This window comes from Dermacentor albipictus, chromosome 9, assembly GCF_038994185.2.
Source record: "Dermacentor albipictus isolate Rhodes 1998 colony chromosome 9, USDA_Dalb.pri_finalv2, whole genome shotgun sequence".
NCBI classification, from domain to species: domain Eukaryota; kingdom Metazoa; phylum Arthropoda; class Arachnida; order Ixodida; family Ixodidae; genus Dermacentor; species Dermacentor albipictus.
In genome coordinates, this window is record NC_091829.1 from 21,892,474 (window position 1) to 21,905,008 (window position 12,535).

Consider the following 12,535-nt stretch of genomic DNA (forward strand, 5'->3'; position numbering starts at 1 on the left):
GTGAAATGCATGCGTTTACCTTATAATTGTTCATATTATGAGCTTATTTGGAGAGGAATTCCGACCTCACATTTAGGTTTCACGTTATACATGTCATGTTTACACAGCTATACCATGGCAGTTTGAAATATCTGGTACAAATTTAACAGCCTGGAAACCTTAATCGACAGATCCCATGCATTAGTGTGAATCGGCTATAACCGAAGCTTCTTTGATGTTTGCTTAAATGTTGTTACTTCACTTCTATTTCTCTTCTTTACACTTAAACACCCCCTTCTTCAGTGCTCCCTCTTGTCCCACTTTGATGGTGTTGATGATGAACTTTCAAAACATGGCATGTACCCACAAGGTGGTTGAGCCAAGTATAGAGTGGTTGTCTTCGGTTAATTCCTTCAGCAAAATTAACTTGAAAAGGTAAAAGTGCAAATAATAGAGTAGTGCGCAACTGAGAAGTAAGCCCAGATGAATGGAGGATTCTATAAAAAAAAATATTCATTGAGCAATTTAGAATAGAAAAAGTTTAGAGAAAATGCATTAGGAATAGTAGGAAAGGTAAGAATTAGTGTTATATGTTTTGTCACTTGAATGAAATCACACATAGCATCAAATGTGTCCCTTTCTCCAAAATCCAATGCCAAAGCCCCAAGGGCAGTAATACACCAGTACTTAAATTCAAGCCAAGTTTACTAAGTGGCCCTTCAAGAAGTCATTTTCTTTGTACATGTTATGAACCAGCGACAGAGTAAAAAATAGTTATCAATTTTATTCATTTCTTACTCCACACTTGGGTGTGTCTGTTGCCAACCGACTTCTTGCTTCCTGTCCTGATTGACTAATCGGGCGTCTACCCTGTGATGCATACCCATCTAAAGCATATATCGAGCAGCACATGTTCATTTGCACATACCCAGGGACCCGAGTAGTATGTAGGGCAAGAGAGCAGAAAGCACCGGCAAATGGGTCAAGGGGGCAAAGAAAGCTTCACTTTATAAAAGGGCCTCTCACCAGGCCCCATTGTAAATGTTGGTTATACACTGACCCGCCGTGGTTGCTGAGTGGCTACGGTGTTGGGCTGCTAAGCACGAGGTCGCAGGATCGAATCCCGGCCACCGCGACCGCATTCAGTGGGGGCGAAATGCGAAAACACCCGTGTACTTAGATTTAGGTGCACATTAAAGAACCCCAGGTGGTACAAATTTCTGGAGTCCCCCACTACGGCATGCCTCATGATCAGAAAGTGGTTTTGGCACGTAAGACCCCATAATTTAGGTAATTTTAGTTATACGCTGCTAGTTTTAAGATGCCGTCCGAGGAGTTCTTTGCCGAAATAATTATTTCAAATCAGTTTTTTATTGGAGGAGATAGAAGAAATTAACTGTCCTACTGCACTGTCGGCATCCAGTTGTCCTCATACCTTTGTAGTCACGCAGTTGTCGTCATTCCATCATTGTCATATCATTGACATCGTGCCAGTGTACTACACTTACGTATGCTCATTCTACACATCCAGTGTTAGAAGACGAAAGCATGCTATATGTAATTCTTTCAATAAAGCTGATGCCTTGACAGCACAGGAAAATTGTAAAACAAAGCTTAGCAATTGGTTTGTGTTAATTTCATCTGTGGCTGGGGGATAATTGCCAGACGAAGAACAAATAGAGTTTATTATCATGCTGCTAAGGCGAAAATAGTGTGCTTTGGTACAGTTGGTGCAAGTGGCACTTGGGGAAGCACAGCAATGCATCAGAAGTAAAGGTGTAGCAAAATAATGCAAATTCCCAAAGAATGCTAATCCCATGAAAAATTGTTCGTAACTTGGCGGAATGAAAACTTCGTCATGTATATTCAGACGTGTGCCGTGTGCGGACTTCGCGGCAGTAGAAGTGCAAGAGAGGAGCCCAGCTGCTGGTGCATGCCTCATATGCAGGCCATTTTGACAGTGGCAATGCGGTATGTTGCTACATGCTTCAATGCTAACAGCATCGACGTCAACAGTCATACTGAGATGTGTTGTGCTGGGGTTTTTTTGTCTGTGCTTCAAACAATACACATTGGTTTTGGCACAGCTGCATAGTAGGTAATGATAACAACATAAAACAACACAGCTTTTAATTTTGAAGTATCAACTGGTTCACACCAGTACATTTAACCAGCATGGGGCAAAGTACAGGGCTTTTTTTCTCAGCGCGCATGCAGGTGTGATTCGGAGTATGTGGTTTGTTCTCAAAGCTGCTCAAAAACGTTTTAACAAATTTTTGCAGGCCATGAGTATTGACGTCAAGGCAGAGCCAAGTAGCCCTAAGACCATGCTGCCTCCTGTAAGTGAAGCACAATATTACATTTTGATGTTTCGTACTCAAAACAGAAATAAAGGGCAGTAGCAACTTCCCCTTTCAGGTTAGCATTATTCAAGCTATGCACCCACTGAACAACTTGGAAGTCTGAAAAATCTCTTGGAAAAGTAACATGAGCTTCAGACCAATCACAGAACTGGTGCAAATTAAGCCAAGCAAAGAGCGTGCCGATGATACTTTGGCTTTGAGGTAACATGTTTTGAGCTGTGTTCTTCCAGGAAAAAGTGTTAATTCCGGGCCAGCTGCATAGTGTTAAAAGATAACAGCATAAGATGTTGTGGCTCCTAACAGTTAAATCTTAACTGGCTCACACCTATATACTTAACTTAAATTGGACGAAGTATGGAGCGCTTTTTTCAGTGCATCTGCACTTGGGGTCCAAGTGAACAGTTGCCATGAGCTCAAAAGCTAGAGAAAAGAAATTTTACTTTATCAGATTGTGTCAAGTGTTGACATCAAGGTGGAACATGGTCGTCTTACTACCACGCTGCCTTCTGCAAGTGAATCGCAATTTCAAATTTCGATTCTTCTCACTCTAAGCTAAATTATGCAGGGAATGACGCTGCATTTCATAGGCTGGAAATTGGCCAAACTTTCATATTTTCACTTTTGTCATTCACGCGTTTCCAAGACCCTTCATTTCCATAAGATTTTTTTTACAAGTTTTCTCCCAATAGAGATGCTTTGAAATGTTTTTCTTTGATTTTTCAACACAGCAATTTTGGCACACTTGTAATTTTGGAGATAAAATAGCTTCTGTGGCATTTTAGTTATCATAATAATTATTTTACCTAAAAGGTAAATGCATGGAGGGTGCGCTAAACCCAGTTTTAGTCAATTTTTGTTGAAAATTGCTTAAATGTGTTATATGATTTACATGTCAAGATGGCATTTCTTTCAGGCAACTTAGATTGGCTCTCACTATGGGTTCAAGTATACCTAGGTTTCAAATTTGCCTTGAGAAGAAAGCCCAGTTTCTACAATAAACAATATTCGCTTTGAAAAAGTAATAACATTTTTGTGGCTGTTTCATCTACCAAAGAGCCATTCTTACGAAATCACCATAGCTGTCTAAAGGCACCGTGCACTTGTCAACAACGCTACATTGTTGTGCTAGCATATTGAGGATGGTTACTTTCAAAGCACAATTTGTAGATGCTGTCACTTGAGAAAATGTCAATATGCAGGAATTGTGATTGTAACAGATTAGATCCAAACAGTGCTCTTGTGCAGCGATGAGGCTGGCTGAAGGTTTTTTTTTTGTTGTTGTTGTTAACCAGCACTCACTTCAAAGGAGGTGCGGTAGATTGGAGGAACCCTTGGATTGACGTCACGCTATTTGCAAAAAGGGAGTGGTCTGTCGGTGCTAGATGAGCTCAGTAATTTCTTTCTGTATGCTTTCAAGAAAATATGTTGGTTCTACCATAACTTCCTTGTGGTAACAACTAACAGCTTAAAATGGGATGGTTTGTAACAGTGAAGTCTTAACTGGTTCACACCTGTATGCTTAAGTGAAATTGAACCAAGTTCAGCGCTTTTTTCTGAGTGCGCCTGTGCTCGTGGTTCAGAATAAATAGTTGGTTGACAACTCAGCTCAGAAGTAAAAAAAGATTTTTAAAATTGTGTTCTTTTTTTCTTTTGTCAGATCATGACAAGTACTGACATCAAGTCAGAACCAAGGAGCCCTATGACTACGTTGCCTCCTGTAAGTTAAGTGCAATTTTAGATTACAATTATCTAAATTCGGAGCTAAATTGGAGGGTAGTAGCACCCTCCTGTTTCAGGTTAGCATTGTTCAAGTCATGCTCACACTGCATAACCTAAAGGTTTGAAAAACTTGGTACAAGGGCAACATGAGCAAAGAGCACACCAATGATGCCTTGGTTTGGAGTACGTTTTTCTTTCTTTCTTTTTTCTTTTCTCTGTGTGCTTTCAAGGAAATGTGTTGGTTCCAGCACAGCAGCGTAGTGGGAAGAGGTGACAGCATAAAATGGGACGGCTTCTAAAAATTCTAACTGGATTGCAACGCTGCACTTAGCAGGAAGTTTTAGCTTGTGCTACCTCTGATGCTGCTTATTTAAATGCATGTAAAATGCAGGAGTACTTTCCTGAGATGACCTCTGGACCTAGTATTTTAATTAAATTCGTTGCATTTGAAACAGAAAGAATCCTAATGACGTTTGGGAGTGGAATTTTGAATTAGGTCCTTAATTTGTTTTTAAAGAATATTGCCAAAAATTGTTAAGTTTGCAAATCCATAACTCTGCACCAAAAACAGATATTGCAGTTCTGTAAACTGCATCCATTAGAACAACCAAAGCAGACAAATTTTATATATAAATTTATATCTAAGGTGAATTTGTTACAATGTTTACAAATGTTTCGCAAAATTCGTCAAATATTAGTGGTGTGTTATTAAAGCCATGTGTTATTATGCATGGCTCTCACCACCAAAATTTGAGTGCATCAATTTTGCCTGCTTAAGATTTACTATTATATGCAATTTACAGAATTGTGATATTCTTTTTGATTGCTGAGTTATGGAGTTGTAAACATGATAGCTTTCTTCCAGAAAATTTATTTTCAGCAATTTTGATTGCATAATCAATGCCTTAAATAAAAAATCCACCCCCTACAGTCACTACATCTTAATTTTTTCTTTTAAATGTAACAAACCTCATCAAATTCAGCACAATAATTGCCGAGAAAAACTATTTCTTCTTTCTCGTGATATTGGATAGGAGCTCTCGAGCTAAAGGGGCACTGAAAAGTAACACTAAATCAGTTTAACCTAATAAAATGCTAAAAGAAACTATCTTTGTTAATTTAGATTGCTTGTTAGAAGAGAACATGAAGGTCAAAGTTTAATTTTTTTTTTTATTTCACACCAGAATCTCAGGGGCACTACATCAATCTGACATCACACATTGCAAAGTGTATTTTGTATTTTGGGCCTTATTGGCTCAGTAAAGGTTTGCACAATTTGTCATGTTCAATCTCCTTATCTCCTTTAAGCTGTAATGTAGTGCTTTTTTACTGATAAACAATTAACTGGGCCCTAGCAGACGCCGTCAAAGTCTATGACATTGCGGAGCGCTGGTGCAGGAACTTCAAGGCGGAAGTGCCACCAGTCTTTCCTGTTTGTGGATTTTCTGACTTACCAGGCCTCTTCTTGCAGTAAGAATGACTTTTTTCGTACTGCTGAAGGGTTATTAACTAACACAGGTAAAATCGTTTTTTTTTTTTCCTTTAGTGTCTCTTAAGGTTCCCTTTTAACTGAAATTGGACAAAGTGCGTTTCTTTTTTGTGAGTGTGTCTGTGCTTGTGGTTCGAAGTAAATAGTTAGCTGCCAACTCAGCCCACAAGCTAAAAAAAAAAACTTTTACAGATCGTGACATGCGTTGACATCAAAGCAGAACCGAGTAGCCCTACGAGCTCACTGCCTCCTGTAAGTGAAGCGCAATGTGAAATTGTGCAATTTCATATTTTCATTCTTTAAACTCAAAGGTAAGTTAAAGTGCAGTATCAACCTCTGGTTTCAGATTAGCATTATTCAAGTCATGCTTGTACTGCATAGCTTGGAAGCTTTGAAAATCTGGTGCAAAGGTAACATGAGCTTGAGGCGTTGGTGCTAATTGAGCTGAGAAAAAAGCATGCCACAGATGCCTTGGTTTAAAGTTTCCTCTTTCTTTTTTTCATTTTATATATGTATATGCTTTCAAGAAAGCGTGGTGGTTCCAACACAGCTGCATTGCAGGAAGAGATAGCAGCCTATAATGGAATGGCTTATAAATGTCGTAACTGGTTTGCACTGATGTGTTTAACCGTTATTGGACAAAGTATAGTGCATTTTTCTGAATGTGTCTTCTCTTGTCATGGTTCAAAGTAAATGGTTAGTTTCCAACTCTAGTCAGAAGTAAGAAGAAATAACTTTCAGATTGGGACAAATGTTGACATCAAAGCTGCACTGAGTAGTGCTATGACTACACTTCCTCCTGTAAGTAAACTATAAGTAAAGTGCAATGTGGAATTGTGCAGTCTTACATTTTGTTTCCATAAACATTGAGCTAAAAGGACACTTGTGAGCTCCTGTTTCAGGTTAGCATTACTTAAGTTGTGCTCATGCTGCATAACTTGAAAGTCTGAAAAATTGTCTGCAAAGGTAACAATGTGTGGTTTTTCCATGGCCTGTGCTTCAGGGCATCACAAAATGGCTGCTAAATAAGCTGCACAAAGTGCATACCAATGATGCTGTTCTTAGGCAACAGCAGATGTCTTTATTTGAGACTCTGCCATATGCTAATATTTCGTCACACAGCCTAAAGTCACCAAAAAGCGCTGTGACAACCTTTTGTTTTCTACAGCGTGCGAATTGTACCAGCTCGGCAAATGCGTTGATCAGTCAACGTAGTGCTGTGCATGAGAATCAAAATATTTAATGTTCCACATCTATTACAGATTGAACACTGCTAATCTACAGGCGTAATTATGTTGGACAAATAGGGCAATCTATCTATGACAGGATGTGACCGCACTTTGCCTGCCTGAACTTGGGCTGACTTGAAGAAGTCCCATATTCAGAAGAAGTCCCAGAATTGATAGAGGCAGCAAGGTCATAGAATATTAGTTGAAGTAAAGATCATAGCTTTATAGGCCACATAAAGTGCAGTAAACATTTGCTTACCTACTAAATAAAAATGGTGCGACGGGCACACACACACATAAATGTGAACAGGTCTCACTAGATGAATGTCACGTTTTCCTATGTACTGTTGAAAGGCAAGGGGAAAGGCCAGCAGCTATGGACAACAGCAACAACAGACATATGAAAATAGTTAGCGTTAGCAGGAATAACAGTCTACAACTACATACATGCAAAAGTCAGCTAAACAAACAAGATACTGTTCAAAATATCTAACATAAGAAAACAACTGAAAAACATGTTTTGATAGTCACATGGCCCGTCGCTAACAGGCAGTGGTGGTCAGTGTAACGCAGTATGTTTCTCACTGTGTTCTGGTGGACTGTAGGCTTCCTGGTAGGGTCTCTGTAGCCCATGACAAAGTCGCGAGTGACGATTTAGGTCAAGCTCTGCTGCACCTGACGACTGCAGTGTGCTGCCATGGTACATTAGCTTCAGATCAGTAGGTGTAGCGCGTGCAGGTGTACAGCTGGTGAACTTTTTCCTGGGCACAGGCCACTATGCCTACTTGCGAATGCCCTCGGCACACAGCTGCAATAATGAGGAGCAAAGAGCTGCAACTTGCCAGCATGGCTGCCCACCGCTGAGCAATGTAAGCAGAATGTCGCTTTGAGGGATGCTGCTGTGTGCGTGCAGCAGCCTCCCAGTATCGGTTTCATCCGCTGTGATAGCCGGATTTCATCAGACCACAGTTCCATGGGTAATTGCATTTCTCCAGATTCAAAATTTAAAATGACTTGTCTGGAGAGCTTGCTTCAGTTTGCCTATTACAATGAGCCTGCTGAAATGAAAAGTTTCAAATTAATAATTTTATTCTTTATTAGGGACTGATTATCTCGTTTCCCCTCACCCCATGGTCGCTAATGCTCACGGCAAGTCTCCGCAGGAGCTATCCTTTTATTTTAAAATAGTTATGTATTTAAATATTCCTTAAAGTCTTTGTAGAAACAAGTGTTATAATGCAGTTGGATTCTAGTTTTAAAGTTGTGTGTGTTGTTTTGTAGGAGCACATTGACATGAATGAAGAAAATGAAGAAGCACCATCTGGGCCAGCCACCCTGCAGCAGTGCACTATCTCCGTAACCCCAGAGATAAGCAGCACTAAGATTTCGAGAGACGTAATCATCACAGATAGCAACACAGGGTGAGCTCCTTTGAGTCCACTGAAATGTGATCAGAGCAAATCTCCATGCATATGCTTCCAGTAAAGCAGATCAGTGTTTGTTCTGGTGCGAAAAGGTTGACCTCTAAGTGGTGCGTACACCTTCTTGCGAGCCTTTTGTTTACCAGTTGCAGCTTGAGCATAAAATTATTTAGGACACACAGGTCACTCACATTACCTCAAGTTTTTCTGCAACACACAGCTCTGGTAGAATTTTCTAAAGTCAAATAAATACATCCAAAATAGTTTTACTCGCTATTTCACATACAGGTGTATGTACTTGGTTGCGTAGGAGCAAAACCGAGGCCATAATTAATGCTTAAAAATGTATATGTCTGACACATTTGCTTTATTATGCATTTCTTTATTGTTTGTAGTGCATTTCATTTATTAGCAATGGTTTTTTCGTATGCTCCAGGACAGCTACTGACTGAAGACATTCATTGTTGCAACATGCATTATGAAAATTAGCATTAATGCAGGATTGTCATAGAGTGTTGCTCGTGTAAAGGTATCTAATGAAGCTGTAATTAGAGCTGAGTTTCATGTTTGTTCTATATACTACTTTACACAGTAATTCTGCTTCGTTGTGCAGATGCTCAAGCTGAAATCATGAGGAGCCAGTAACAAAGTTGTAAGCAAGCAAAATGTATCATTTTATGTTGCGAGTATTTTGTTGATTGGCTGCAATTAAAATAGAAGGGGGCATTATGAGAAGCACGATATCTGTCATCATCATGATTTTTGCTGAAGAAGATATGTAAAGTATCGGAAAAGTGCGCTCACAACCGTCTCCATTTCATCTCTGACTAGATTCATTAATGCCTTAAAGGGTCCCTACAACGCGCCAGGAAAAGTTTGTGAAGTGAATTCGTTGGCATCGCCTCGATGCGGTGATATTGTATACTTCATAGACGGGATGTTATGTGTTAGAGTGCCGCTATGATGATTGGCTAAAAATGTAATGTACTAGTTGCGTTCGCACAGTGTTGGGAGTACTGTAAAGGAAGCTGCGGCATTATGTTCTCCAACGATTTTAGGCGTTGCATTGCTATGCGCAAGGGGTTGAAATCATTCGAACGACGCATCACATTCCGAGCACTTTGGTGCATCGATGGCCACCTCGCAGGAGCTCTTGTAACCATAAACGTGATGCCACAGCCTCCATGATTAGACCCCATGCCGTGTGATCGCGGACACCATGGAAATGCCATGGAGTGCCATCAAGGAGCAGAGCAAATTTGGCAACCGTGGTGCGGCAACTACCACTAATGCCCTGCTGCTATTGAGTGGCACTGTATGACTTTATGGGAGAGGGAAACGTGTGCCTTAAAGCTGCAAAGATTCTAATGGGCTCTCATATTGCTTGTATTTTTAAGTTTCTCTGACTTATAGCTTGGGCTTGCGCAGGTCAATTTTCATAATTCATTTTGACCTCTGTTTTATGACATGCTGAGAATAGATATAAAGTAAATATGGTGATCCAAAAATGGAATTGTAGGGCCCCTTTAAATTCTGATCAAAAGTGACCTTATTTTCTTCTTTTTGTTGTGGCATATTTTCTAGCTTCTCATTTTCCAAAACACTTCTAAAGCATTTTCAATCAAATTACTTCATATGTTACGTGTACAAACCTCATTTTACCTCTTTGCTAGGCAATATGCAGGGTGTTTCAGCAAACACTAAAAAAATTTTTAAATTGTCTGGCAGATAGCAAAATTCTAGTCCACGAGCTGGTGTACTTGAAGAGGCAGTCGGTACTTGCAAAAAGAAATTGAAATGCATGATCACCTAATTAATAAAAGTCAGCAGTATTACCACCATGTTGTGTTATAGCTGTTGAAGCAGTCATATATGCCTGTGCATTAGTCAGTCCAGAGCTGTCGTGTTGGCTGGTGTTGATACTTTTCATGGTGCCACGAACGTGTTTGCTAAGTTGAGCTTAAGAGGATAAGACGTCGAGGACAATAACCTTTTTCTTAAACAGAGAGAGCCAGTGCTGGAAAACTAAATGTGCATGTACTTTAACAGTAAACCAATGGAACAGACTGGCTGAAAAACAAGTGCATTGCATAAATGAAGATATATTTGATTTGACACTGTTCCCCCTCTGCTGTAATGCCTTAGAGCACTACGGTGCAATCTTTGAATAAAGAAAGAAAGAACAATGTCATCTACTTATACCAGACCTATCACCATACCTTTTTACCGCACACTCCTTATACATGGGCCAATAGCGACGCACCACATTTTGCAAAAAATGAATGGACCTCTGATCACTGGTCCACATCACATGAGCATGTTTCCCAATCACAGCATAGCTTGTCACGGGACCTCATTGTTGTTCAAAACTTTTTTTTTTCTTGCACTACAATCCCCTTTAACTTCATAGTTCAGCAATTGAACTACTCAAGTAGGCTTCTACATTTCTTCCCTCAATCTGCAGAATCCCTGGTGGTGCCATCGTGGCTTCAGTGACGCAGGGCAGCAGGAGCACCGGCATCAACGAATCTCTTGAGTGCAGCGTATGCGGCCATCGTTTCGAGCTTGTGGGTGACAAGGCCCATGCATGCCCTGTGTGCAAGCAGCCGTTTGCCGAGGAGCACTCACTCACGACTCAACAGCTCACGCACTCTGTCGAGAAACTGTTCCCCTGTTCAACGTGTGGGCAGCTGTTCATGCAGAGTCACCTTGCTATGCACGAGCACTCCCACCAGCACAAGAAGTCTTTCCAGTGCAGCCACTGCTCAGCTATATTAGCGAGCAAGAAGTCACTCAGAATTCACATACGAACGCACACTGGCGAAAGACCGTACAAGTGTGACATTTGTAGCAAGCAGTTCAAAGAAAACAGGGCACTAGTTAAGCACCACCGCAGTCACATGGATGAGAAGAAGTACAGATGTGAGGAGTGCCCATCCAAGTTTCACCACAAGAAGTCCCTGGACAACCACAAGGAGCTGCACGCAAGTGGAGTAGACCTCTACCACTGCCACAAGTGTGGCAAGACATTTATTCGAGAGAGGAACCTGAAGCTGCATTTATGGTGGCACACAACAGAGAAGCCCTACGTGTGCCACCTGTGCCCGGCTAAGTTTACATTGAAGTCCCATGTGGAGAATCACATGCTTGTACACACAGGAGAAAAACCATACAAGTGCCCTGTGTGTGAAAAGCCGTTTGCCCGGTCCGACGCATGTGCAAAGCACATGTGTCGTATGCACAATGAGGCAAAGCTTGATGTGACAGGCATTAACTACAGGGCGGCGCTTTCACCTCCGAACAGCAATTCCAGCACACCATGTATTGAAAGAGCTGACAGAGGCTTCACGATGATGGACAATTTGATTACAAGTGATGTAAGCAGCAATTCCAGCACACCACATGTTCAAAGACCTGACGATGACTTCGCAATGACGAATGATTTGATTACGGGCAACGTAAGCAGCAATTCCAGCTCACCACTTGTTGAAAGAACTGATGGGGACTTAACGATGATGGACAGTTTGATTACAGGCAATGTAAGCAGCGATTTCAGCAGACCACTTGTTGACAGAACTGACACAGACATCACGATGGCAGGTGATTCAATTACGGGTGATGTGCAGTTGTAATCAGGTGCTGCTGCCTGCTTTGCTTTATTAAACAGGATCAGCACAGTTGATATGTGTCTAATAGCATAAAAGAAGCTTTAGCTTGGTGGCTTGTATCTGTACAAGCGAATGGAAGAATAATTTTTCTAGGCAACCACTGGACCGAATCTGATGTCTTGTTGCATTTAAAAAAGAATGTTACTATGTAGTGCCTGTTGGAAGCCAAATTTTTATTTAGGGTGGCAATCCTTTTACAACAATTATTCAGAATCGAAAAATTTCAGAAAATGACACCATCACGTTTTTAACTCTAACTCAGCAATGAAAAATGATAGCCGATTATGTTAATTGTACCTCGTAATACATCTAAAGCAGACAAAAATGGTGTATTGTACACTGCTGTGAAGTATAGACTTATTACGTGAGTGCATTTGAAAAGCAGGTATGAAACTCTATTATGCATTGTTTGTCCAAAGTTATCAGTAAAACAAGGCGACTGATGCTCTGTATTGCACCTAAAATTAATTGCTTTTGTCTTGACACATGTTTTATCAATGCCATCACCTTCAAAGAGAGATTGTGTGCGAACACACAAGCAGCCCGCAACATGTGGAAAAAAATGCGCGACATGCAATCCGGGATGGTCGACTGCGTGCCTTAGACCAAGGCTTCTTGCTGCCACCCATCATAGATGGCGCCACTGGTACATCCCAAGGCAGCAGCA

The 12,535-nt window shown here is 40.8% G+C and overlaps 1 protein-coding gene across 1 annotated transcript in view; it reads left to right on the forward strand.

Annotated features, from left to right (window-relative positions):
• Positions 1–12,535, forward strand: part of LOC135901980 (uncharacterized) — a 79,106-nt gene that overhangs the window by 12,283 nt on the left and 54,288 nt on the right. Inside the window, exons 6-10 of the mRNA XM_065431867.2 lie at positions 2,262–2,318; positions 4,000–4,059; positions 5,743–5,802; positions 8,061–8,200; positions 10,665–11,828. Coding sequence (XP_065287939.2) covers positions 2,262–2,318; positions 4,000–4,059; positions 5,743–5,802; positions 8,061–8,200; positions 10,665–11,828 — 1,481 coding nt within the window. The remainder of the gene's footprint in view (positions 1–2,261; positions 2,319–3,999; positions 4,060–5,742; positions 5,803–8,060; positions 8,201–10,664; positions 11,829–12,535) is intronic.